This window comes from Vulpes vulpes, chromosome 12 (assembly GCF_048418805.1).
Source record: "Vulpes vulpes isolate BD-2025 chromosome 12, VulVul3, whole genome shotgun sequence".
NCBI lineage: Eukaryota > Metazoa > Chordata > Mammalia > Carnivora > Canidae > Vulpes > Vulpes vulpes.
The window spans coordinates 129920817-129948776 of NC_132791.1; the positions used below are offsets into that span (position 1 = coordinate 129920817).

General features: G+C 36.6%; 1 protein-coding gene across 5 annotated transcripts; it reads left to right on the forward strand.

The window, feature by feature from the left end:
• The first annotated feature begins 2 nt into the window (after window positions 1-2).
• On the forward strand, window positions 3-27501 carry DCUN1D5 (defective in cullin neddylation 1 domain containing 5). 5 transcript variants are annotated; one of them, XM_026006754.2, is made up of 8 exons: window positions 4-396; window positions 2389-2480; window positions 7755-7825; window positions 8232-8323; window positions 22256-22364; window positions 22449-22553; window positions 24303-24405; window positions 26782-27501. In XM_026006754.2, the coding sequence occupies exons 1-8, from the start codon at window positions 311-313 to the stop codon at window positions 26835-26837; spliced, it is 714 nt and encodes a 237-aa protein (XP_025862539.1). In that variant the 5' UTR covers window positions 4-310; the 3' UTR covers window positions 26838-27501. The 5 variants fall into 5 exon arrangements, with proteins under 5 accessions (XP_025862541.1, XP_025862539.1, XP_025862540.1 ...); XM_026006755.2 differs by lacking the exon at window positions 2389-2480 and having other exon boundaries at window positions 18-396; XM_072729941.1 differs by lacking the exons at window positions 2389-2480; window positions 8232-8323 and having other exon boundaries at window positions 340-396.
• Window positions 27502-27960: the final 459 nt, after the last annotated feature.

Genomic DNA, 27960 nt, shown 5'->3' on the forward strand with positions numbered 1-27960 from the left:
GGCACGCAGAGGTCTGCATCCGGGTCAGAGCGCGGCTCTCGCCCTCGGAGTGTGTGAGTGGTGGCGGTGCCGCGCTGTCCGCGTTCTCTCTCCTCCGTGCGAGGCCGCCGCAGTGTCCACTGGCGGAGAGAGCCCCCGGCCTCGAGCGGAGGAGGGCGGGCGGCGGATCCGCGAGCGGGCTGCGGCCGGGCTGGGCCGCTGCACTGCGGGCTGGCGGCTTTGCGTGTCCGCCTGCTGCTGTGTGTGGGAGCCGGCGGACAGCGACCCCCTGCCCCGGCTCCCCTGGCCGCCCTGCCGGGGAGGGCGGAAGATGCCGGTGAAGAAGAAGAGAAAATCTCCTGGGGTGGCAGCGGCAGTGGCGGAAGACGGAGGCCTCAAGAAGTGTAAAATCTCCAGGTATCGCCTCCTCTCCCCTCCCCTCCCCCGCCCAGCCCCTTCCGTCTTCCTTCTGGGCGGCAAGAGGACACGCCGGCGGGCCGGGGCTCAGGGGGTTCCGGGCTCGGGCTGGGGAGATGAGCCTGCTGCCCGGCGCGGGACCCCGCGAGGCTGTGCTCCCGACTGCGCCTCGTGCTCGGCGTGCGCGCCCCGGGAGGGGCTGTGGGATCCGCCTGGGCTGGGGCGGTGCGCGCCCCGGGGGTCCGGGGGAGAGCCGGGACGGTGCCCTCGCCTCTCTGCCCCCCGCCCTCCTGCTCCTCGCCCACCTGCATCCCTGAATCCCCACTCCCACCTGCTTCCAGACCTGGAACGGAGTCCCAAGTCCGAAGGAGTCGCTTAGACAGTTTCTCTGTAGCGAGTGAGGAAGGGAAAGGAGCTGGGGTCACGGGGACCTGACGACCTGGGGTGGGGGGATAGAAAGCGGAGCTCCCTGTGCTGGAATCGGCCTCCCCACTGAGGATTTGGAAGATCCCGGCTGGAACTACAGTGCCTCCACCTGCGCCAAGTCGCGTACGTGCAGAGTGGGAAAGGCCGCGCTTGCGGTTTTGTTCTCTCGCATTCAAGATGCTCTTAGCTCTCGGTATAAATATTAATAATTTGGTAGTTATTTTACTCAGTGTCCTCTTGGAGAGAGAGAAGGTGAAGCAGAGCTGTAATTATAGCTCTTTGATCCCGTTGTAGCGTGCCATTGAGGCACCACAGCAACGTTGTGTGCTGCACAAAATCATTGCAATTTGGGTGTGAGAAGTGGCTCCTTTGTAAATCTCCCTGGGTGTCTGACGGTATCACTGGTTGGCACTTGATGTAACAACCTCAGATGCTACCATTACAAGAGGACTGTAGTCAGCGTTATAAAGACGAGGTAATGACAGAGCTCTGCTAGAGAGATCTGCTTGCAAGTCAGGTAGGTACCTTAGCCCGCACCCTCCCTTTGCAGTTGACTGAATCTTTCCTTTTATTACTGAGAATATTTGGGGTTGTTGGTGTGAAACAAGGTAACTCACTGCAATTTGACGGGGCTCCTCCACCAGCTCTTATTTTTTATGAAGCATATAAATTAGTTCTTTATTGCTCTAACCTGTGGCCATCTTAAGTGGTGACATCAAAATTATTTAAATGAAGCACATTAAAATATCCAAGCGGTGTTCCTAAAACTCAGGTGATACTTTGCTCTATCAGCTTAAACTGTTAAATATGGTGCCTTTATGGATTACATTACTCAGTAGCTAATGTTGTAGCATTTCTAGGTCACTGTGGTGGTGTAGCTATCCCAGCTCTTTGAGACAAGGTTCCCTGAACTTCATTAAATCCTAAAGGCCATTTCTGAACTTCCCAACCTTCAAGGATTTTGTGGAAGAGATAGGCTTTGGGATTAAATAGCTTTGGCCCAATTATTTGTGTAATTATTATCTTCTTATTTGTATAGTTATCTTTTGTTTTTAATCTGTAGAATTTACTTATACTCTTGGGTCCTGGATCATCTTTTATCATAAACAACTGTTAATATATGATTTTTGAAAAATATTAAGTATCAAAATATATTTTGTAGTATTTTGTTTTCAAATGTGTGTCCATTATGCACAGATATAATTTCCATATGAATCAGCAGAAGAGTCACTGTAAAGACTAATACTTTCCCAACTACCAATCTTGTGTTGAGACTATTAGGTTGAACTTCCATGTGGTCATGTGAAATCTGGGGAAATTATTTTAGTTGATATTTTTGGATTTTGTTAGTGAGCAAAGTAGCATTTGGGTTTATTAGCCAGAAAATTTTGCATTTAGAATACTGTTTCAAATTGCAAATACTAAACAAACTCCCAATTTTTTCCGATGATAGCAGCTGTAAAAAAAGTACTTTGTTTACTTTGAATTGAAGTGGTTCATATTGAACGTAGCTTTTCACTGAAAGTTGAGCCTTGATAAAATTCTTAGGCGTGTGTGTTTTCTAAGCTATTGCAGATCCCACCCCCCCGCTAGACTAATAAGTGGAGACGAGCATTTTTCAAGCAAGAAGTGCCTGGCTTGGTTTTATGAGTATGCAGGTAATGAAATTAATATAAGAAGATATCACTCACATGCTTGAAACATTTGTTTGGTTCATTCATTTAACAAATTATTTATTGCAGGCCTGCTTTGTGTCAGTGCTGTGTCCTGGGATCAGGGTTAATTAAGACTGGGAATTATGGGCAGACTAAGAATTTGGGGCCATGTCAGATGATATTTCTTTAAAACTATAATGAGGTATATAGTTAATGGGGGGGAGGGTGAGACACATTTACTATTGATACAGTTTGTAAACAGATACATTTATTGGTTTATGTCCATTAGCTAAAGTAGAGTTAATATTGTGGAAAACACAAAGTACGTAACAAAACATTTTATGCTTTACATAGTTCTTATTTTTCTTTTCCATATTCTATTGAAATTTTTCTGAACCCAAACTGACATTTTCTGAAACTGGGGAGGCTTAGTAAAAGATGTAAGATTTAGATCTGTTATTATACAACACATCTGCCCCTTAATCATTGATGTTTAGCTCTGTTCAGTTCTACTAGAAATGTGATAAGAAAGTGAACAGACTGATATTAGTACAGTGTGATAAATGCTGTATTAGGAAGGTGTTCTATGGTAGTTATAGGAGGAAACTGGGCTTCTGAGGGGCACTCACTGAAGCCTAGGTGAAAATGGAGGCTGCTCTAGGCCTGGGATGGGGCTGTAGCCTGGGGGTGAAAGTCAGAACCCCCAGGGAGACTCACAGTGAGGCATATAGGGAAGAATACTTGTTTCCTGTTTATTCCTAACTTTGTCATAAGCATGTATGAAAACATCCCCCCCCCCCCCCTCCAGAATGGTTTTGGTCTTTTGGAATTAATGGTTTTACAGCTTCTCCCTCCTTTTATCATTATCATTCTGACTGTTTAAAATAAAACAAGAGTGGTGTCTGTGCCATCACTCTCATGTTGGTGCTGGTCAGTTACCGTCTACAGTGTACTCTGGACTTGAGGTGTAAGTTTAAGCTAACCGTATGGAAAATAAGACTGTTGATGGGGGACCGCAGCTTCACTGTTGAATCAGCTGAGGGATCCCCAAAGTATAATTTAAAAATTGTTTGGTAACAGAACAGATTCTTTCTAGACCAGAAAAACTGCTATTACTGGCATCCCAAGACAATGTCTAACCCAAATTAAATGAAGGAGTTCATTTCTTACTGACCTCCATTTAAATGTTGACCCATTATTCAAAATGCCAGCTATACTGGAATTCATGATATAGAATCAAAAGGTCACTCATCTGATTTCACTTACAAAGAAATACCATAAAATTAGTCCATTTTTTTTCTTTCATGCTTATTTGTATTTCCTCTCCTTGGGACTTTGATGGGTAGCAAAATATTCTAATTAGCTCAACATTTATTTCCTATACTAGCATTTTTGTAGTAGCCAACACAATAATTTCTGTCTGTACTTCAAAAATCATAATTATATAATGTTATCTTACAATCATTCTGTTAAGTAAGTGGTGTTATCCCTTTTTATAGATGAGAAAACTGAGGTTTAGATTGAATAATGACAAGAGTTGAATAGTGACAAGAACCAGGATTCAATGTTAGGTCATTCTGATTGCAGAGCCTGTGCTTATAATTACTACTAGCTTATAATTTCTTTTTTAAATTACATTCATGGCAACTAATTTTCCTTTTATAAAAAAATATTAGTAAATGTACTTGAGGGTAGTTTATATTATGTGATTTACTGAATGACTCATTCAGTAAATATTGAGCATTTGCTGTGGGTCAGGTGCTGATAAGTGCCAGGGATATAGTTATGAACAAGTCAGATAGGGTCCCTGCCCTTAAGGGACTTGCCTTCTAGTGGGGAAGACAGTAAATAGCTAAGGAGGCAAGACAGTTAAAGATTGTGGGGTGCTATAAATAAAAATATGGTCAGGTGTAGGGATAGAAAGTAGGAAGTTTGGATGGACGTTCAAGTAGGGTGCTTAGGGAAGGCCTCTCTAGTCATTCCTTGGGGCAGAGACTAAACCTAAGAAGGAACCAGTCATTTACCAAACAGACAGTAACTGTTCTGTCTTAAAATGGGGATATCCTATATTAATATGGAGACAATATTGTGCTTCCTGAGAAGAATACATGTAAAGCGCTTCTCACAGTATCCAGAATGTAGTTAGAACTCAATAAATGTAAGCAATTATTAAAAGGGTAAAAAGCATTATAACATTAGATTTACTGGTTGTGTAATTTTACAGTTCTGTTGCAGAATTAATAGGACAGCTTCTGTGAAGCTCATGTTGAACGTGCTGTGTCATTCATTGAGCATATTTTTTTCCCCTGAGTATCTGCTATGCCTGGCATGCTTTTAGACTCTGCAGATATTCCTGGGAACATTTTATGGTTATAAACAAAATGGACTCTTTGCTTTTACTTTTAAAAATATTTTACTACTAATTTTGTTAATAAAATATCATAGGTGGTGTGCGTTAAGCTTGACGGTTTTGCTCTTTCAACAAGACCTCTCGAGTGATACTTACATTAGCAAGGACTCAGTAATACAGGGGGCCTGTTACTGGACAAAATCATGGAGCTTGAAAAGGTACTTTTAAAATCTTACAAGGAACCCCAAAATCAGGAAAGAATTGCTAACTTCTAATAAAGTTCTACCAGTTAGTAGAGTGAACTCCATCATTCCCATATCTTCTTAAGTTTAGTAGCAACTTTTTGCCTGAAAGAGTTAAATTCAGCTCCAGAGTAGATTTATTGGAAGACTATATTTCCATAAGTAAGAGAAACGTTATGCTGCGGTCCAGGAAAAGAACATTGGTATTGACCTTGTTTTAGAGTTAGATTTGTTATTATTTGCATTGCTTTGAGAAAGTCACTTAATATTTACGGGAACATCTTGTGTATGTCTTCTGTAACTCCCTATAACATAATTGGTTTCTCATCTGTTGTTAACCACTAACTAGTCCCCCAGTTGACTATTTCATGATGGTAACTGATCATCTTGACATGACTCTTCAGCTCTCTCCTGATTCCTAATGATGGTAGATTTGAGGGCAAGTTAGCTTTCTTTTTCATAGGAATAATTTGTTTTTTTCCATTACATTTTTAATCTAATTTTCACTTTCAACCAAGCCATATATAAGGATACATATTCAGTTATATTTTTAACAGCTTTATTGTATATGTATGCTTTTAAAGTTACATAATTAACACATTCTCATAAATTCTCCAAATATATATTAGGAAGTGAAAGTGTCCTGTAATTACCACCCTCTCACCTTTTAACACCTCACTGCATAAATAACTGCAGTATTTATTTAAACCAGAAAATTAAATAAGGCTTTTGGTTTCAGACCATGTTTTAATGTCATCTTAGCAGCCTGGATCTCATCTGAAGTAGCAAGAGTGTATTAGTCCACATACTGGTTGGCTGTATTCTGTGGAAAAACACAAACACACACACACATACACACACACACAAAACCCTATAGGGTGTTGGTTTCATGCTGTGCTTGTGAACTAATCGGGTGGTATACAATGCCACCTGAGTAGCCATGGTCTAATCTGTGATTTATGAAGCTCCAAAAATTTTATAAGCCCTTAAGAAACGAAAACAAGATTTGTTTTGGCCACTTTAATATTTCCAGACTTTTCAAAAATCAAATGTGATAACAGTTCTATTGTACTTAATAATTGTTTTAAATGATTGTTTCAGTCTTTTTAGATTTTATTTATTAGCAAGAGATAATAATGAGAACATGCCAGTGGGGGGAGGGGCAGAGGGAGAGGGAAGACTCCCTGCTGAGCAGGGAGCCAGACATGGGGCTCCATCTCTGGACCCTGAAATCATGACCTGAGCTGAAGGCAGACGCCCACCGACTCAGCCACCAGTTTCAGTCTTTTTTTTTTTCAAGTGAGATCAATGACATTAGTTATGAAACTTCTATTAAAATACATAGTTACACATTTTTTTCTTGTGATAAAACTTTTAAGATCTACTCTCTTAGCAACTTTCAAATACAACGATACAGTATTATTAACTGTGGTCATCATGTGGTACATTACATCCCAGGATTTATATATTTTATAACTAGAAGTTTGTACCTTATGACCACCCTTCACCCATTTTTTCCTACTCCCCATCCCTGCCTCTGGCAACCACCAATCTGTTCTCTGTATTTATGAGCTTGGGTTTTTTTGCGTGTTTGTTTGTATATTCCACATATACGTTACAATTGTATGTTATTTGCCACTGACTTTTTTAGCTTAGCAGAATGCTCTCAGAGTCCATTCATGCTGTCTCAAATTTGTTGTAATCTTACCGAGTTAGGAAAGAGACCTAGCAATGATGTAATTACTGTCTTTGGGAATCTGATAACATAAAATATAAGAATTGATGTATTGACTTATATTTAGTGTTAAGGGAGAAAAATAAGAAACAAGCTAAATATCACTAATTTTTGGACAAGCTAATTGAGGGATTAAACTTCTGTTTCTGGGCAGCCCTGGTGGCCCAGCGGTTTAGCACCGCCTTCAGCCCAGGGTGTGATCCTGGAGACCCAGGATTGAGTCCCACATCGGGCTCCCTGCATGGAGCCTGCTTCTCCCTCTGCCTGTGTCTCTGCCTCTCTCTCCCTCTCTGTGTCTGTCATGAATAAATAAATAAAATATTTTAAGAAAATAATAATAAACTTCTGTTTCTGTATTAAGGTGGAATATCTAATGCTTTACTATCTATTTTAGATCCAAGGTGACAAGGAAAATAGTAATTTCTGAGTTATTATTTTCAAAATATGTGTATCTTTTTAAAGTATTAAATTTTATTTGGTTGTATTCACAAGGGTAATAAATGACCTTATGTTTTAGCAAGAAAACTAGTATTCTCTGATTACTGTCTTGAATCGTGGGCTGTTCGTACACATTCTAGTAAAATTTCTTGTGGTTCTTTGTATTTATGCATTGCCAAAAATTTTCTTCAGAGAAGGCTCTCCGTAAATGTTTTTTTTTTTTTTTAAAGGATGGGTTCAAGTTACTGTACAAACAAGTGACTGATATGAATGCTACTTCATTTTTTTCCCTTAATTTCATTTTGTAATGTGTGTAAAGAATATTTCAGAAATTTTACATTTTAAGTCATATATCAAATATTTATACCTTTATAAAAAATGTGTCAAAATTCAGATTTAGTTATTTAAAAAAATTTTATGGTGTGTTCATAGATGCCTTTAGTGCAATAGCTTATGTTTTATGTTGGTAATAATATAACAATAAAATATGTAAATTATTTTTGTCTTTGAAGGTCCTGATGAAGTTGTAGGGCCAGAAGGAATGGAAAAATTTTGTGAAGACATTGGTGTTGAACCTGAAAATGTATGTTTTATTTCTAAGAATGGAGTATAGTGGGGTATAGCATATTTACATATTTCTAAAAATCGAGACACTTTAATCTTATATCAGAATTTTGTTTCTTCATGTTTAATACTGTAAATTGTCATTTTCAGTGTTTTTAACCAATTTAAGTTGGGCACATGTTCTCTTTCTTGATACAAATGTTATTTGTAATAGAGTGAGAGAGATTCTACCTTCAGAAACTTAGAGCTTTATACTTTTGAGAAATTGGCCCATCTAAATTTCTTTAGAGTTAATGATACCAGAGGTTGTACTCCTTAATAGTTGGAAGATGGAAATAGTTGTATAAAAATGCTCTCCATGATAAATACAGACATGATTATCTCTGCTGACTTTTCCCCTATCCTTTATGTTCTGTTCTTTCCAGATTATTATGTTAGTTTTAGCGTGGAAATTGGAGGCTGAAAGCATGGGATTTTTTACCAAGGAAGAATGGTTAAAGGGGATGACTTCATTACAGTAAGACATTTTTTTAAAAAACAAATTTGATGGCCTATTTGAAGATCTTAATTGATACTTTGTGCTTCGTAATTTTTAGGAGTAAGGTTTCACCTTAAAATAATCAAATTGGTTTGATCTATAACAGTTAGGGATTGACAAAATTTATATTGTGGTCTTGGCAGAATGAATAGTTACCCCATTTTTCATAATCTCGAATAATCTTTGTACGGTCTTACAAAGATCATTGACTTGAGTGAATTAGAGGTCTGTGATCAAAGTGATTTGTTCACAGATTGAGCAAATGATTTCTTTCTCTGAATACAGAGTTCTGTGTAAGGAGTTTGTTCTTTGGGCAGACCTAAGCTCTGGGGCCTCTTCTCTTCAATTTTATGTTTCATTTTGAAAAGGTATTTGAAGATAGAGTTACATGGCACTTCTTTTTTATTTCTTTTTTGCCAAATGAATCTTAGAAAGAACAAAAGCAGAAAGGTTGTATGGCAGCCCTGCAACCCTTAGCCATGTTCTAGTTAATACTTTCAGATGCTGCCTTTGAAACTCTGATAAGTTACAGAATTGCTCCTTTACAAAAATAATTTGATTTTTACTTTCCATAGTAAAGTGTGCTTAGTTTCAGAATCAGTTAGTAATTATGTATTATTTTTAAATTATGTTCCTAATGTTCATGCAGGATGTTACTAATTACCAAGATTCTAAAATAGAGGAAGCATTAATTTATAATACTTTTGAGCTGAAACCTGGGGGTCAATTAGCCATGTGGTTTCCTGTTGTGGTTATGCTTTTATTAACACATTTAGCTATTCTTTACTACTTGTTTGCATGTCCTTACATTTCAGAATACCTCAAGATATTTTTTTAAGTGCATCTGTTCATATGGGACTTGAATTTTTATATTTGAATTTTCAGCATGTAATGCTTTGTAATTCTCCTTTTTAACCAGAATTAACATAATAGATATTTTAAATAGATTCACATAAAAACTTTTGCTTATATGAGCCAAATTATAATTTCTAGAATAGAACATAAAATCAACCCTGTCATTTCAGTCATTTTTTATAGGTGAGATAAGGGGTCAGACTCAGAGAGGTGAAGAAAATGTTTACCCAGGTTCACATAGCTATTTAGTGGCTGAACTAGGACCTAGAATTTATATTTCCAGATTACCAGTCTAGCACACTGTACTTTCTGTTATTTTTCTTTATATATGTTAGCAATCTTTATAAAATAAAGGACTATTATTAACTTTTTGAATCATAGTATTTATAACCTAACCAGGCTTGAATTCTGTCATTCATCTAGGTGTCATAACATACCAAATTAAAATGATATTGATTCTGAAATTCTTTGGAAATATCCAACCCTCAGTTAGCTTTTTAGAGAATGATAAAATTTACAGACAAGTATGCAAAGAATATAAACTAGTTTTCATATACAGCTTTGTACGTTTTATTAAAATTTATATCTGTTGTAACGTGGCTTATTCATTGTAAGACATTTTATTTGGTACTATAATTGCTTTTTTGTACTGCTGCTGAATTTTTTGTATACTGCTTTTTTGAACATCCCAGCTAACAAGTGTGTGTGAATTTTTTTTTTTTTAAGATTTTATTTATTTATTTGACAGCGTGTGCACAAGCAGGGGGAGCAGCAGGCAGGAGGGGGAGGGAAAGGGAGAAGCAGGCTTCCTGCCTAGTGGGCAGCCCCACGTGGAGCTCATCCCAGGATCCTGGGATCATGACCTAAGCTGAAGGCAGACCTTAACCGACTGAGTCACCCAGGCACCCACAAAGTTTATTATTTGTTTTTGCATAACTTGATGTAATATAAAGAGCCTTTGTATAACAGAAATGTGTGAACACACGCATTTCTAATAATTACTCTTGAATAATTAGCATATGGCTTTGGGTAAAAGAATAGAAATTGACTTAACCCTTGAACATGTATTTTTTTTATTAGCACTTCTTTTCTATGGTAAGTTCACAAGCTATGCAACATAAAAACAGTTACTGAACACTTAAAATTGACTCAGGTTTCTGTTTCATTCACTTATTACCCCCGCCCCTCTGCTGTACTCTATGCTGTAAAACCTTGGAGTTGCTCAAATGAGTCAAGTGCTCTTGACTGAGAAAATAGTTGGTTTTTTTCCCTATGAGCTAGATTGAAGTATCTTTTATTAGTTAGGTAAGTCTTAACTAGTCCTTGAATTTTCTTGTAAGAAACTTGCAAATTCTGTAGTAGTTTAATATTTAAAGCAGGAGAGACAGAAGAATCTATGTAAGTCTTAAGTTTTTATTTATAGTTGCCTGGTATACTAGGTTTTATTTAATTCACAGTCATAAAATGTAAAACTTCACAGACTTGATTCCCTTCATAGATTTTTTTTTTTCATATTTCTAGGATTTGACTTAACCTGGGCATAGTTTTTTGATGGTCCCTAAATTGTCTTAATATAGTTATCATTGTTTCAAATTAATTAATTTTAACTCTTAGAAAACTTTAGTAGAGCTTTGTTAAAGAATAGAAACAGTCAGGTATTAGAGCATAGACTGTGCTCAAGGAAGGTAGACTATAACAGCCATGATTAAATAAACCTGTAATTGTGTAGACTAGACTACTTCTGTACTTCATTCATTTTAAGGCTGTTTATATATACAGACTTTTTGTAACTGAATTGCCTTTCTGTTTTGTGTCGAAGAATTTGTGGGTGTGAGATTGTGTATAATTAGACTAGAATGGCCATTTTGTAGGTTTCAGAGGATGCAGTTGTGCATCCTTTCCGGGGATTCTCTTCTGTGTACTTCCCATCATTGTTCAGTAACCACCAGGTTGCCCCACAGGTTGGGTTTGATCTGTAGACACTTGTGGTAAACACCTCTGTTATGTCAGGTGCTGTGCCACTTCCCTGTGACCACAGTGAAGCATAAGGTAGCTCTGCCCTTTGGTGAAGATGCTGAGAGGGCAGGAAAGCCCTGTGGTGCTATAACCGTACATCCAGGTGGAACATGACACGTGCTCAAGTATGGAAGCACAGCTGCTAATGAGATCAATTTAGGCTATGGAGACAGGAAAATCTGTATAGATGGATCATCATATGAACTGGGCCTTGTGAATGATCAGGATTTTGATGGTTAAGGATATAGGAAATACTATTTCTAAAGAGGAAATTGTGAGCAGAGCCTTGGGAAAGGAAAACGTGTGTGTGAGGGAAGTGGTCTGATTGGTTAAAATCAAAAGTACATAAAATAGGTTTGAATTACAGATGGTAGGGATAATAGCTACATTATGGAGGGCCTAGGCTAACATGTGGAGGGAGCTTAAACCCTCCCTTACAGACTGGGAAACCATCAGATAGTGTGTAGTTGATCTGATGCTCATAGACTCTTATGAGCACCTTAGAAAAACTAGACCTTATCCCTGTTATGCACATACGCTGCTATACACAACACATTCCATGTGGATCTTCCTTGTATCTGTGGATGCAAGACTCCAGGGGTACTTATGTTTTTGTTTGGGCATGCCTTACTGGCTGGAGTGGAGAACTTTTCTCACATCTGCTAGCTGATGGTGGTGTTGGAGCAAGAGGGAAATACCATGTTGGTGGAGAAAACAGTTAGCATAGAACTTTGAAGACTGTACTTTGATTATGATCATGAAAAAAGGAGGCAGGAGGGAGCACCTGCCAGGAATGGCAGCAATTATGCTGCCTCTCAGTACATCACAAGTTGTATTGAGCCCTGGACTGTGAAGATTCAAGACGGTGGTCTGGCTTGACTTGACTTGGTTTAGGTGAGAGAGGAATGGGGAACATTTATCTGATTGTTTGGTGAGGATAGAAGAGTGTGATGGATGGGGTGCTGTGATGTGTGGCTGTCATTCATGTAGCATTTGGGGCCCAACTAGTAATTGCTGTTAGCATTCTTTCCCTCTGCTCTTAGTGACAACTTCAGATGCTCTTCTCCTCATTTCCAGGTGTCCGCAGAAATGTGCTGCTTGGGTCAGTAGACCTTATTTGAGGAAGTTCTAGATACAGAATTCTGAATCAGATTCTTCTGTTGTGGATCATCAGTCTGTCCAGCATACTTAATGAGACTTCTCTAAGGAAGAGAATCTCACTTAGATCTAATACATGAATGGTAATTTCTTCTCATTTTAGAGGTCTTTAAAGAGGCAGAAATGTAAACGCCTCCTTTGCTAATCAAATATACAGCAATACTCAGGAAATTAATGTCCAAGGCCTACAGTTGAAATTTAAATCCATTTGTATTCATTCTAACCACAGTGGCCGTGGAGAATGGTATCCTATAGTACCAGTGTCTCTAAAGTCTGTGGGGTTTTATTTAGTTGTTATTAAAAAAAAACTCTTTCTTGGTTTCCATGACATACTAGTCTTGTATTAGTGACAGCTTGGGTATGCTCATTGGTTTTTCTGTGTCCCTTCACAGTCTTTATGATATGGGTAATATACGTGGAAGTCTGTACTCTGTTTTTCATTCTTCTCCAAGAAGAAAACATCACATGTTTGTTAAGATTCTTTCTCTGCTCAAGATTGAGCTAGACCATTAGGATTGCTATGAAATAGTGTGGACAGAGTTACCAGGGGGAAGGTGATTTTTAAGCCATTTGCCTCAAAAGGAGCATCTCAAGCTAAGAACTGTTCTAATCATTTAACTTGTGTATTCTCCTTTAACCTCATGGTTGTCTTTACTGTTTCTGTCTTGTTAAAATGAGAGGAGGCTGGAGAGAGTCCATGAAGCCACCTGGCTGCAAATGGAGAAGTTAGAATTTAACCTGGTCTCTCCCTGTTTGACTTGAAACTTTGTTCTTTGCTTTCTCTCTGTCCTAAGCTTATTGAAATCATATCCTAAATAATGTTGTTGTTCTGTGTACCTGTGGAATGTAAAATATTTGGAAAAGGTGATTTCTTGGATTCTTTTTCCTTGGTGACTTGTAAGTCACCACTTGAACACTTTATAATTTCGTTGAAACTACAATTTCCCACTAACCTTTCCCCAGGTAGGGATTTTGAAACTGTTTTAAATTAAATAAATACATATTTTGTGCTTATTTTTGGTATTTTTACTTATACTTAACAAATACTTTTGAAATGCTTCTATATGCCAGGCCCTGAAGAATGATTTCAAACTCTGGTGGTAGTGAGAGGAAGAACTTCTATCCTTTGTTGTATTTATCTTCCTGAATCTCAAGTGTATTAAGATTCTGAATGAGGATTTGTGTGAAAATGTGAATCACATTACTAAAAAATATGTGAAAAGCACTTCTTCAGGAAGTTACAAAGATTTAGATGATGAGGCTTTACTTAAGATAGATATACAAGGAAGGTAATACACATAATTGGCTCCTTAAAACGTGGTAACCCTGAACATTATCAACTGGTAATGATTCTGGAGATCCTGAAGACGTTCAAATTTTCAAACAGCATCATGGGAGCATTTAATCTGAGAATTTGTTTCTTTTGCATATCCCTCTGGTAGAAGTGTAGAAGTTAATTGCATTTTCAACACCATTAAAGCTTTATTTTTCACGTAATGAATTTTTGTGCTGATAAAAGCTACTTAATATGAAAGAGTAAGTAATACATTTTTTTTATAAGATTTTTATTTTATATATACATGAGAAGCACAGAGAGAGGCAGAGACATAGGCAGGTAGCCTGATTCAGGACTCGATCCCAGGACCCCAGGATCACGCCCTGAGCCAAAGGCAGATGCTCAACCACTGAGCTACGCTGGGGTCCCTAAGAAATACATTTTTAATAAATAGTAAGAATAAACTTTTCTTGTTTCTGTATGAAATACATTGTACACTCATTCATATATAGGAACTAGGCCCCAGACAAATTGGATAGTTAACTTATCTAAATTTTGATTTCCTTTTCTGGCCATATGGCAGACTAAATGTGCAAAGAAACCATTTATCATGTAAAACACTTAAATGCTGGATGAAATATAAAAGCATCTTTTAAAAAGCATGCCTAGACTTGACTATAAATTAAGAAAGATAATCAGAGACCAGAAATGTCAAGAGATGGTGATACCACAGGGATCTGTGAAGCTGGCATTTACCTTAAGGTTATCGACCTTTTCCTCATCACCTAGGATCTGGCCATTAACCTTGGTGTATGTTTCAAGTCAGAGACAAAATTGCAAGGCCTGAGTAGGGTGAGAATCAGATCAAAAACTCTAATGTCACTTCTGTCCAGTAGTTGGAGATGTGATAGCCTGGGCTTGGTTCTACATACAGTGAAGGGCTTATTCCTGACAGAATTCTTACCAAAAATTCATCATACAGATTAAAGGCTAAGATTCATTATTCATATGACAAGCCAAAAAACTGTTTTACAAATGTCCCAGGTGAGTAGTATTCTCATGTGTACAGTGGAAGCGATTCTTCTGTATAGGAATGCATTTAAACAGAAGCTTCAATTCTGCAGAAAAAGGTTCAGTTTTTATTAAATAATAATAAAAAATCACTAAGCCTATTGGGAAACATCTTAAACTTCAGAATTAGGCTTTTAATGCTAGCATTTTGAATTGTCATAATCTCAGCATAAAATAACTACATTAAATATATTTAAAGAAATAAGAATGGTGTCAGATGATCAGATTTCAAATGTGTAATTAAATCTCTGAAAGTAAAAAATAAAGATTTAAAACTCAATGGATGAATTACAAAGGAGGTAGATGTAGATAAAAGTAGGAATTGGTGACTTATAATATCTGAGGAAAATAGGAAAGAGGCTGAGGGATATAGTGGATACATTTTTTTCACCGTGAGTTTTCTGTATATTTTAGATACAGTCCTTCGTCAAATATATGGTTTGCAAATATTTTCTCCCACTCTGTAGCTTCTGTTTTCATCTTCTCACAAGGACTTTGGCAGAGCAAAAGGTTTTAATTTCAATGAGGTTCAAGTTGATCAGTTTTTCCTTTTATGAATTGTGTCTTTGGTGTCAAGTCCTAGAATTCTTTCCCTAGAGAATTTTATCTTAAGTTTTTTTTCTGGAAGGGTTTATATTTTTATATTTTACATTTAAATAACTAGTGCATTTTGAGTTTATTTCTTTAAAAGGTGTGAGACAGGTTTTGGTGTATTCTTTGCCTACAAAAGTCTACCTGCTCCACATTTCTATTTGTTGAAAAAGATCTTTCCTCTGTTGAATTGCTTTTACACCTTTGTCGTGTATCAATTGGACATACTTGTGTGTGGTGGGTCTGTCTCTGGGTTCTCTGTTCTGTTGTTGATGTGTGTCCTAACCTTCTGGCAGCACCACATAGTCTAGATGACAGCTGCTATATACTAAGTCTACAATCACATAGACTGATTTTTTTCTTTTCTTTCCTCTTTGTTTTGTTTAGAGAGAGCACAAACAGGGAGAGTGAAAAATCTCAAGGAGACTCCCTGCTGAGTGCAGAGCTTGAAGCAGGGCATAGTCCTAGGACCCCAAGATGGCTGATCTTTTTTCAAAATGTTTTAGGCTTTCCAATTTCAATGCTTTTCCTAAAATTTTTGAATGATCTTCCTTTTATTTATAAAAATTCTTATTTTGGTTAAACTGCATAATAAATATGGGGAGAATTGATACTTGTATCATTTTGGGTCTTTGATTTACATGCAAGATAGATAGGATTTTTTTGGTGTTTAATTTCCTTGATCGTTTGGGATAGTTTTCAGCATACAAATTCTGTACTTTTTGTTAGAATTACACATGAATGTTTCATTTTTTATTTTGACCACTGTGAATAACCCTATATTTTTAATTCCAGCATCCATATGTTCATTACTAATACAATTGATTTTTGTGTGGTTGTCTTGTATCCTGTGACCTTGCTGAACTCACTTATTCTAAGTTTTTGTGTATGTGTGTCTTCCTTGGGTTGTCTACATAGACAGTCATGTCATAGGAGTTTAACATAGAATAGGAAAATGGGGACTGTTTTTTTTTCTTTTCTGGTCTTGTATGTCTTTTATTTCCTTTCCTTGACATACTGCATTGGCTGGAACATCTACCACTCTGTGGGATAAGCATGGTGAGAGTGGACATCAATCCCTTCCTGGCCCACCGTCTCAGAGGGATGTGTTCAGTCTCCACTATAAAGTATGTTAGCTTTGGTTGTCTGTAGTTGCTCTGTATCAAGCTGAGGGAGTTCTCTTCTGTTCATGTCCTTCTGTGAGTTTTCAGTGATTGCACGTGAAATATTTTAAATGCTTTTTCTACATTAAATCTAATCGTGTAGCTTTTTCCTTTTTTTTTTTTTTTTTTTACTATTAATGTGATTACATTGATTGGTTTTTGAATACTGAGTCAGTTTGCTTACCTGGAATGAATCTCACTTGGTTATGGTGTCTAATTCTTTTTATACACTGCTGAATTCTTTCTGTTAATATTTTGTTAAGGATTCATGAAGAATATTGGTCTATTATTTTCATTTCTTTTCCTTATGTTATTCCTTGGGATGTATTTGACATAACATTGTTTTGGGTATATAACATAATGATTCAATATTTGTGTATTTTGGGAAATGAAATGATCACCACCATAAGTCTAGTTAACATCCATCATCATGCATGGTTAACAATTTTTTTCTTGTGATTTTTTTTCTTTTTCTTGGGATTTTTATTTATTTATTTTTGTGAGAGAAAGAATGAGCTGGAGGAGAGCCAGAGACAAGCAGACTCCCCTGTGATTAGGGAGTCCCATGTGGGATTCAATCCTAGGACCCTGGGATCGTGACTTGAGCCCAAGGCAGAACCTTCACTCATGGAGCCACTCTGGCACCCTTTTTCTTTTTTTTTATTTTTTTTAATACTACCTTTAATTGATTTTGGTGTCAGGGTAAATCTGGCTATATAAAAAGAATTGGGGAGTTTTTCCTTATATTTTATTTTTTGAAAAGTATAGCATAAAATTGGTCTTCAGAGATTGGTAGAATTCTCCAGTAAAACCGCCTGAACTTATGGATTTCTTTTTTAGAAGTTTTGAAATTTTGATTTTTTAATTGATGTAGGGTCACTCAAATTACTATTTATTTCAAATCATTTATCAGATTATTTTGTATTGTTAGTGTGTGTTGTTTCATTTTTCAAAGAACTGGTCCATTTCATCTAAGTGGTCAAATATATATTCTTTCGATATCTATAGGTCTGTAATGCCATCTTTTGTTTCATTCCTGACAGTGGTAATTTTTGTATTTTCTCTTTTTCTTTGTCATTCTTGCTAGAGACTTGTCTGATTTATTGACTTTTATCCAAAGAATCCATTCTTTGTTTCATTGATTTTTCTATTTTTCTATTTTCAGTTTTATTGGTTTCTGCTCTTACTCTCTCCTGCTTTAGATTTATTTTGCTCTTCTTGATTCTGAAGATAGGAGCTTAGATTATTAACTGAGATTGTTTTTTCTTTTTTAATATTTGCATTTAGCTGTATGAATTTCCCCCAGCATTGCTTTGTGTCTCAGGAAATTTGACTTGTGTTCTTAGGTTCACTCACTTCGGTATACTGACTTGTTCTCACCCTTGGATTATTTAGGAGTCTGTTAAGTTTCTAAGTGTTTGGAGATTTTGCTATTTATCTTCCTGCTATTTCTACTTTGGTTTTGTTGTAGTCAGAGAACAATTCTTTAATATTTTCAGACTTTTCTTAATGACTCAGGCTGTGGTCTCCCTTGGTTTATGTTGTGTGGATGCTTGAAAAGAACACGTATTTTGTTGTAATTCAGTGACATATTCGATTAGTGTCCGTTAGGGCTCGTTGGTAGATAATGTTGAATTCTTTATGTTTGCTGATGTTGTGTCTAGTTCTGTCAGTTGTTGGCAGAGAGGAGTGTTGATGATTCTAAAAATAATTATATTTTTGTTTATTTCTCCTTTTCTCTAAATTTTTGCTTCATATATTTTCTTGTTCTTGGTACAGACACGTTTAGAATTGTTAAGTCTTCTTGGTGGATTGACCCATTTATCATAATGTTCTCTCTGCTCTGAAATCTACATTCACTGATGTTAATAAAGCTACCCTTCCTTCCTTTTGGCTAATATCCCCATGATGTGTCACCTTCATTCTTTGAATTTCAGTCTGCCTATATTACATTTGAAGTCTGCTTCTTCTAAATAGTATATTGCTGAGTCATTTTGGTTTTGTGGGTCTTTTTGATCCACTCAGTTAGTCTCTGTCTTCTAATTGGTACATTCCGACTACTTACATTTGATATAATTATTAATATATTAAGGTTTAAGTCTGCCTTGTATTTTACAGTTCAGAAGTTTCCATTTGGTTCTTTTTTATGTTACATTTCTTTTCTCAAACTTTGTTTCTTTGCTGAGACCTTCTATCCATTTGTTTTACTGTGCCCATAATTGCTTATTGAACCAGTTTCATAATCACTGCTTTAAAATGTACATCAAATAATTTTAAAACATTTCCTGTCATTTCAGTATTTGCACATACTGGCTCTCTTTTTACATTCTGCTTGACATCTTGGTTGTAGGTATGACAAGTGCTTTTTTTTTTACTGGAACCTGAAAATACTGAGTATTATGTTATGAAACTCTGGATCTTACTTAAATCTTCTATTTTAGCCAGCTTTCTCTTTTTTTTTTTTTTTTTTTTTTTATTTCTTTTTTTTTTTAGCCCGCTTTCTCTACCACCACCTGCAGGAGAAGGAATTCCTCATTACTGTTGGCAGGTGTAAGTTCCACGCCCTCACTAGGCCTTCTCTGACCTACCCCAGGTAGCAAAGCAAAGCTACCCCAGGGCACTACTTACTACCTGCTGGAGGGGAAGTTCATGCTTTTATGTGGCTTCTACTGACAGGGCAGAAATTGAGAGGGAGGACCTTCCCTCATCTGGTGAGGGTGGGCTGTTAGGGCTTCCTCCAGTCTTTGCTGCCATTGGTGGGCATGGTAACAGTTTTTTCTGTGGTGGTTCAATGTTCTGACAGTTTGTTTTCCTGCTAGGCTGCATGATTTTTGCGCGGAGAGCAGAGTGTTGTTGTTGTTTTCTCTATCCCATTGGCATTCTGGTTTGCTGATTTCCTTCATCTCCAGGTCTGGGATAGATAAGGCAAAAACAAACAGCAACAACAACAACAAAAAAAAACCCCAGGAAACTCATCACTGTATTGTTCCTCCAAGTCTTTCACAATTCTTCCAGGCTTATGTTTATTTTATAGCTAATGTCCAGAGCTTTTAGTTGAATTAGCAGGACAGATAGGGGAAAAGTAGGTTTACTTCATCTTCCTGAAAGCAGAAGTTTTCTGTCTAATAAAAAGAAAAGCAAACCTTCTGTCCGCCTCCATCCCAGTCTAGTTAGTGTCACTTTTCTCTGCTCCCTTTTAGAACCAAATTCTTTGATAGCATTTGTCTATACAGTTGACCCTCAAACAATGCAGGAATATTTTATTGAAACCTGGAAATTTTGAGTATTGTGTTATAAAACTTTGGATCTTATATAAACCTTCTGTTTTGGCTAGCTACCTCCAACACCACTCAGCAGGAGTCGGGGAAGTCCTAATCATTGTTGGCAGTAGGGGGAGTTCCTGCAGTCACAAGTCCCTGTGTTACTTCTGACTTCCCCAAAACTTAATTTACAGCCTCCTGTTGATTGGAAGCCTTACCCGTAACAGTCAAATAACACCTATTTTTTTTATGTTAAAGGTATTACATGCTATACTCTTGCAGTAAACTAGAGAAAAGAAAATGTTCTAAAACAGATTGCATCTGTAAGTGGATCTGTACAGTTCAGACCTGTGTTGTTCGAGGGTCACCCTTGCTTAGTGTCCCCCCTCTCTTCTCAGACTCTTAAACCTAGTATCTTATCTCTTCTACACCTCTGAAATCATCTTGTGAGGCATCGGTGATAAGTGGAGAATCAGTATTCATCAGAACTCTGGCAGAAGTTAAAACTGTACTTAGAAGAACATCTGTAGCCTGTTACACTAAAAGAAAAAAAACCCCTTCATCCACATGAACTAATATGTGATTTAAGAAGTTAGAGAAAGGATCAACCTGAAGAAAGAGAGAAGAAGATGTTCAGATATTAGTAAAACAGAAAGCAAAGCTGTTAAGAAATTCTGGCAAGATGATTAAGAAAAACAAAAAGCATAAATAAACAGTAATGTATATTATAAAATGTTATAAATGTAATCATCTTTAAGTAAAATTATATGTGAAATAAATTTTCAGAAAACTATATCCATGATCAGTTAATTCAAAAAGAAATAGAAAATCTGAATGGTCCTATAACCATTAAAAATGCTGATTGAGTGGTTAAAAATTCCTTCCCAAGGTGAAAAGACCCAGGTGGTTTTCAGGTGATTTTGGACAAATGCTAATTCTAGTATTCAGTAAACTTTCAGAAAACAAAAAAAAAGGTACATTATTTCACTTTTCTGAGGTTTGTGCTATGAGTTTGTTATCAAAATTAGTAAAGAGGGTGTGAAAGAATGAAATTTACAAGCCCATCTCTTTTATGAACATAGCCAAAAATCTAGCAATATATGAAACAGCATTACCCAGTTTAGCTTATTCTAGGGATACAAGGTTTAATCAACTTTAGAAATTTATCCAGAATATTTACACCTTAATAAAATTATGAATCACATGTCATATGGATTTAGAATAGTGAAGGTCTCAGTTAAATCTAAGCATGCTAGATGTCTGCTACGTGATAAGTACTGAAACTCAGATTTGAGTAGGATATTGTGGGTCACAGTAGATGGACCCTGATTTAATGGAAGGGAGTCCAGTGGTCTGTCCGTGATGGCAAAATGTGAGTTAGGTTTTGGCTAGTAATATTTTGTGAAAATGTTGGAGGGAACATACCTCAGGTAGAGGCAGTAATATCCGCTAAAGCATAGCTGTGGCATTTGTGAGGAGTAGGTGAGCTAGAGCATGACAAGTATGGGGACCTGGCAGGGGATGAGATGAGTTGTGTGCCATTTGTGAAAGGTGTCCTCCACTCTGCTGCTTTCTCAACAGTGGAGCATCTATCAGCCCAGTGAGTCAGAATGCCAGTGAAGATCTTTGAGAAATCTGTTTGTTTTTTTATGTTTAGTATCTTATCTTTAGAAATAACATGGATTTACTTGTTGGTACTCTTTCATCTATGTACCTAATTTGAGGTCAAGTACTGCCACTAAATATTTACTTTGATTTTTGTTACTAAAAATGTAGGAATCTGAATCTGTGACTGAAGCACTAATGTGTTAATTTTCCCTGTGTTATATCCCAGACTTTTTTTTTTTTAATTTTTAAAGATTTTATTTATTTGAGAGTGAACACGAGAGAGAGCGTGAGTGGGGGAGGGCAGAGGGAGAAGCAGACTCCCCACTGAGCAGGGAGCCCAATGTGGGGCTTGATCTCAGGACCCCAGGATCATGACCTGAGCTGCAGACAGATGCTCAACTGACTGATCCACCCAAGCATCCCTATCCCAAACTTTTAAAACCACTCATAACTAATCTCTTTTCACCAGCCTGGTGCTTTAGAACTTTCCAATGAAATATGTGACAGAGGCCTGATTAATTTCCTTTGTTCTGCCATCTTTTTAAACCTTACGTGCGGTTAAAGCACATTTTTATATGTCTCTTCTTAAGAGGTATTTGTGATTTTGCTGGAGCTTTTCATTAAATTGTATTTTTTTTAAAGGAAAATCATTAAAAAAAAAAAAAAAAAAAGGAAAATCATTTAACTGAAATTTCATTGATTGCCAGGTTTTCTCTGTTTTTTTCTTTTAATTCCATTGGTAGATACAAGGCAATTAGTTTGTTAGTAACTCTAAGTTTGTGAATCAGAATTTTAAACATAGGTTAATTTAATGAATGCAATCACTTTTTTCTTAATGCATTCTTCTAACCCCTTAAAGATGCTTTTATTAATTTTCTAGATCGTATAATGTATTTGGTTTTTTTAATTTAAGGTGTGACTGCACAGAAAAGTTACAGAACAAATTTGACTTTTTGCGCTCACAGTTAAATGATATTTCTTCGTTTAAGAATATCTACAGATATGCCTTTGATTTTGCAAGGGTAGGTGGAATTTCCATATTTTGTAATTTTAACCTTTATTTAATCTTGAAACCACACTTAGAAGAATTTTTCCTTATATTTTAGGATAAAGATCAGAGAAGCCTTGATATTGATACTGCTAAGTCTATGCTAGCTCTTCTGCTTGGAAGGACATGGCCATTGTTTTCAGTATTTTACCAGTACTTGGAGGTATGTATGTTTTGTTTTTTGAAAATATTAATCTGATTAATACTAAATTTTAATTTTAAAGCTCAATCTGATGGAAACTATATCTTTTAATTGAGGAGAAACAAAATAGATTTTTGGATCCTGTGCTTTTAAAAAAAATCTACTTTAGTAAAAAGTTTCTGTTAAAATGTGTGTGTGTATGTGTGTATGTGTATATATATATGTATGTATATATATATATGTATGTGTATATATGTATGTATATATGTATATATGTACGTATATATGTATGTGTGTGTATATATATATATAGAGGGAGAGAGAGATTGTTATTTTTAGATGCAAGTTCATGTTCATTAATATAGTCTGTAGTGAGATACTTGGATTCTAGCCCTGCATCCCCCCCATAAAAAAAGCAAGTAACCTTCAAGAAATACATTTTAGCAAAGACACTCTTCATGAAAAATTAGTTTCTTGGGTTTTGGGCAGAAGAGAGTTGATGCTAGTGTACAAATATCAAACTTCTAAATCAGGTTTCTTTAATACAAGATCATAAGCTGAAATCTTCATAAGGGAACCAGTTGTAGTAATAAACTCTCCTTTTCACTTAGGTTCAATTTAAATAATTAGAATTAAAATATTTTATGTTCACAAATATGAGAATGGCTATAATCCTGTACTTGAATGTACTGATGAGTAAAGAATGTATACTGACTTCATGGAGAAAGTATTCTTTTAGAAAGTTTAACACAGCACCCACTGCCAGCAGTGGTTCTGAGATACTGTTCTTTTTTCATTTGCTTTTCTTTGACTTTCTGTCTGTTTTTGTGCCCTTTTGATTTTAGGGGTTTTCTTGAATTACAGATGCTTTTGCTTTTTGCTTTGAAAATGATACCTCATAAAGCTGATTATCCTAGCACATTCCTTGGAGTAACTTTGTTTGAAGCTTCTGATAAGAAGCAGTGATATGGAAAGGACTTAAGTGAATGGGTTTCATGTACATTTATTTACATCTTTAAGCCTAATAAAGTGGGCGTAATGAAGGCTAGTAAAACAGATATTTTTGATGGATGTTATCAACCTTCCTTGTTAGTAGTTTGGGGCAAAAATAAATAGAACTGAGTGTAAAAGTATTCACCTCTAAGGAAGCTGAGAGAATTAAATATTTTTTAACACTTGTTATGTGGAGGGTGTTCGACCAACAGTGTTTCTTAAAATCTTTATAATTCTGTTTCAAATTATGCATTAACCTCCTTCAGCAAATGAAAAAATGGGCTCCATTGTTAAACAGTGTTCCCAGGGTCCCTCACGTAAGTAGAGAAGTGGGGTTTGACCCCAAGCCGGTACTCTTTCCACAGCCTGCAAAGATGTCAACTTCAAGATGTGGTTAAACAGTAAATTTTATCGAAGAAGTAATGTTCTGGGCAGCAGCATGAGGGAGCTTAATGTGTGTCATATACGTTGTAGATCTTGATTCCAGGGTTGTTTACATAGGTATATACATGGGTAGACATCAGATTTTACCCTTACTGGTAGTACCTTTGATGCTTCTGTTATTTCTCTAAAATGAAGGAAAGATAAAGGAAAATGTAAATTGGATAATGTTAACATGTAAATGTCCCTGAGACTTTTCTTAGAAGCATCAGTAATTTAAACAGGAATTAATGTTTTAAGAAGACTAAATTACAAAAATGTCATAATTAAATTTATTGAAGTCAAGTCCAAATAAATAATGCCTGTTCAATATTCAAAATATATCATTTTCTACAGCAATCAAAGTATCGTGTTATGAACAAAGATCAGTGGTACAACGTATTAGAATTCAGCAGAACTGTCCATGCCGACCTTAGTAACTATGATGAAGATGGTGCTTGTAAGTATGATACAATGTTTTTCTATGAAAATAAAATTTATAGAACTATTCTATGAGAATATACATTTGTGTAGTATTGCCATACAGGGTTTAAATTTCCTGGCAGTAACTCTTATTATTTAGTCATGTGAAAAGTGTGGGGGAGGCAGGTGTAGGACCTAGACCAAGAGCTTAGATTGAGCATTATTATAAAATCTATGCTGATGGGGTGCCTGGGTGGCTCAGTCAGTGGAGCGTCTGATTCTTGATTTTGGCTCAAGTTATGATCTTGGGGTTGTCGGATCAACCCTGTGTTGGGTGCTGTGTTCGGAGGGGAGTCTGCTTGAGATTCTTTCTTCTCCCCCTGCTCACATGCTCTCCCACTAAGTTAAACACTCTCGCTCGGTCTCTCTCATATAAGTAATATCTACGCTGATAAGTGAAATGTTATCATTTCTTCAGTAACATAAAAGCATTAAAGCTAAATTTAAATTATAATTTTTTGCGTGTAAAAGCTAAAATTCTGCTTTCTTGCCTTCCCTTCCATTTCCAGTGGAAGAAAAGTGCAGTCATGACTTAAAAGACAGGAAAGCAAACCATCAACTACAGTTGAAAAATCATAAAGTTATCAGGGTGCCCATTCACAGTATAGCAAATAATGTCAAAATAACTTTCCTTAGAAATTACTGAGTAAATAGCTAATGAAAAATAATTTTTGGGGGTGCCTGGGTGGTGCAGTAGATTAGGCATCATACTCTTGGATTCAGCTCAGGTTGTAATCTCAGGGTCATGGGATCAAGTCCTGCCTCTGGTTCCATGCTCAGCAGAGAATCTGCTTGGGATTCTCTCTCCCCCTTCCCCACCTCTTGCGCATGCTCTCTCTTGAGCACATGCTCACTCGCTCTCTCTCAAATAAATTCTTTAAAAAAAAAAAAAAAAAAAGGATGCCTGGGTGGCTCAGTGGTTGAGCATCTCTGCTTTTGGCTCAGGTCGTGCTCCCTGGGTGCTGGGATCAAGTCCTGCATCGGGCTCCCTGCAGGAAGCCTGCTTCTTCTACCTGTGTCTGCCTCTCTCTCTGTGTCTCTTGTGAATAAATAAATAACATCTAAATATATATATATATATATATATATATGTAATTTTTCAGTTCAAGTTATCTTTCAGTGTTTTTCAATGGAAAGGGGGCAGAATGCCTTAAAACAGATTTTTGAAGTAATAAGTTAGGTGAGCCACATTTTCTAAAACAGTGAAAGAAATTTTCAGTTTCTACCATCAGTTTGGTTGAATGTGTTGTTTTAGTGTTGAGAAGGATTATGTGGTAAGATAATTCCTATAAACATAAATTGAAATGTGGACTTATTTAAAGAAGGGATAACTTTATTTCTCTCTGTATATACTGTGATCTTTCCCTACAAAATGGTATACAATTTAATATTTTTAGAAACAATACCTTGGAACAGTAAGCTGGCAGCCCAGGGACTGTATATGGCCTGCAGATGTGTATATTTGTGTATGTTTTGAGTCAACCTTTAAATTAAGAGTTTTTGCATAAAAATAAAGCTTCTAGATTTGTTTGAAAAATCAGAAAATCTGACAACTGTAACTGGCCTGTAAAGTTAGTGGGTAAAGCTGAGTAGTAACTTATGTTGGACTTGGTTTTCCATTTTGCTGGCCCACAGTTTATGCCAACAAGTAGGTTGCTTTCCAGCTACCATTTATTCTTGGGCTTCCTGCTACTTTTCTTAGAGAAGTAGGTCTATGAAAAATAAAAGAAAAAGAGAGACCACCAGAATGTTGTGTGTTTTAAGAAAAATAGAGCAAGCATATTTTTTTTCTGACAATGAGCTTTCCTCTGTTTAAAAAAAGTAGAGAGAGAACAGTGAGTTCATTAAAGCCTACCTGGCTTCCGTAAGAAAATGAGTTTGGAACCTCCAAACATTCATACAAATATCTTTTATTAGAATAGTTCTTAGGTCGAGTCTTGTTAGGTACCTGCTTTGTGTTTAGATTCATACTAGGTCCTGTTACCAGCCACCCTTTCAACAAGCTTACACACATCTTGGCATTTACTAAGTTAAACACTAAGGTAAACACTTTGCATGTTCCTTAATGATTAAATAACAGAAAGCTGTGAACATTGAGAAAAAGAGAGAGTTTAATCTTGACTTAGTTATTGGAGAGTTCATCTAACACTTGAACCTTGGAAAGGAAGTTGCTGCAAATATCATGGTGGGAAGTGCCTTATGTCAGAAAAGAAAAGTCTAGGGGAGTGAGCCCCGGTAAGCAGAACAGCAGAACTCACGCGGCAGCCAAGTGTCTGTCCTCATTGCTGGCATGGAGCTCGTGGAGAAGGATGAGTTCACTGAATTCTAACAAAAATTGTTTCTTTATTTCTAGGGCCTGTTCTTCTCGATGAATTTGTTGAGTGGCAAAAAATCCGTCAAACATCATAGCAAGAAGTAAATGTGAAGAAAATGCAAACCTTTTTGCACTCACGTGTATACAGGCTAAGGAGACAAAAAGATCCAAAGGGTGCATTTTCATTCATATGAAAGACTTCACATAGTGCTTTTTTTTCCTTTTTTTTAAAGGAAGTTTTCTTGTTACATGTGATGGGCATTGAGCCACACCTCTTCTGAGACTGAATATTGAAGCTTTTGTTTTGAGTTATGTTTATAACATTTATTTCAGAACAATAAAGATTCAGATTTGTGACAAAGGCCTTAAAGTGAAGATGTCCCTTCAGTGTCAGAGTGGTATTTATTTTTGTAGATTTTAATCCTTGAATTTTAGAGGATGTTTCTCACCATGAATTTGGAATTTTAAACATTTTAAACAATCTTAATATTTGGCAATGCAGTCCACTGATAGTATGGCTCATTATAATCATCTGTGCACAATTAGGAAGAACATTGGCCTTGGCTTCTGGGATAATGATTTTCTGATACAGGTAATAAAAAATATTTCTAGATATTGAGAGTTTTCTGGCTCTCAGCTTTTGGTTTTCTGTGAAATCTCCCATGGTCTTACATACTTAATCTGAAAAGTTGAGAATTGGAACAATTATGTCCTGGTATTTTGTTTCCTAACCATTAAATGGTATTGTCAATAAGCGTTCATCAGCATTGCATGTGTATTCTTAATGTGGCTCTCAAGTTTTCTGGATTGTGTCAGGCAGTTACAGTTTCATTTCTGTTTGAAAGGGCAAGGTTCATGTATTAATGGTCTCAAAATTAGGCTGATGAGAGACTAAAGAGCAATATTGAAGTTGTATGATCATCATTATTGTCATTACTAGTGGCATATATATGATCTCTTTAACTGTCATTTTGTGATATGGAGAGTTTTGTTGAGGGACCTTTTTTGGTCTTAAAAAGAGAACCTTATCTGTGATGTTGAATTCAGTTGAGAGACATATAGGAAGAGAAGAAATAAAGTAAGGTGTCTTGAGAGAGCTCTGGTTATAATTGTGCACAACTCAAAGGTGCCATTCAAATGGGTACAGTCATGGTATTGCTCATTATCACAATTTTCTACGTGTTGGCAATAAAGTATTTTGAGGAAAAGACAGCCTTT

Bases quoted from the DNA above. Each gene is read 5' to 3' on its own strand.
- DCUN1D5 (XM_026006754.2), top strand. From the start codon at position 311: ATGCCGGTGAAGAAGAAGAGAAAATCTCCTGGGGTGGCAGCGGCAGTG. The intron at 397-2,388 runs GTATCGCCTCCT...GTGTTTTCTAAG, and splicing joins AAGAAGTGTAAAATCTCCAG to CTATTGCAGATCCCACCCCC. The intron at 22,554-24,302 runs GTATGTATGTTT...CATTTTCTACAG, and splicing joins TATTTTACCAGTACTTGGAG to CAATCAAAGTATCGTGTTAT.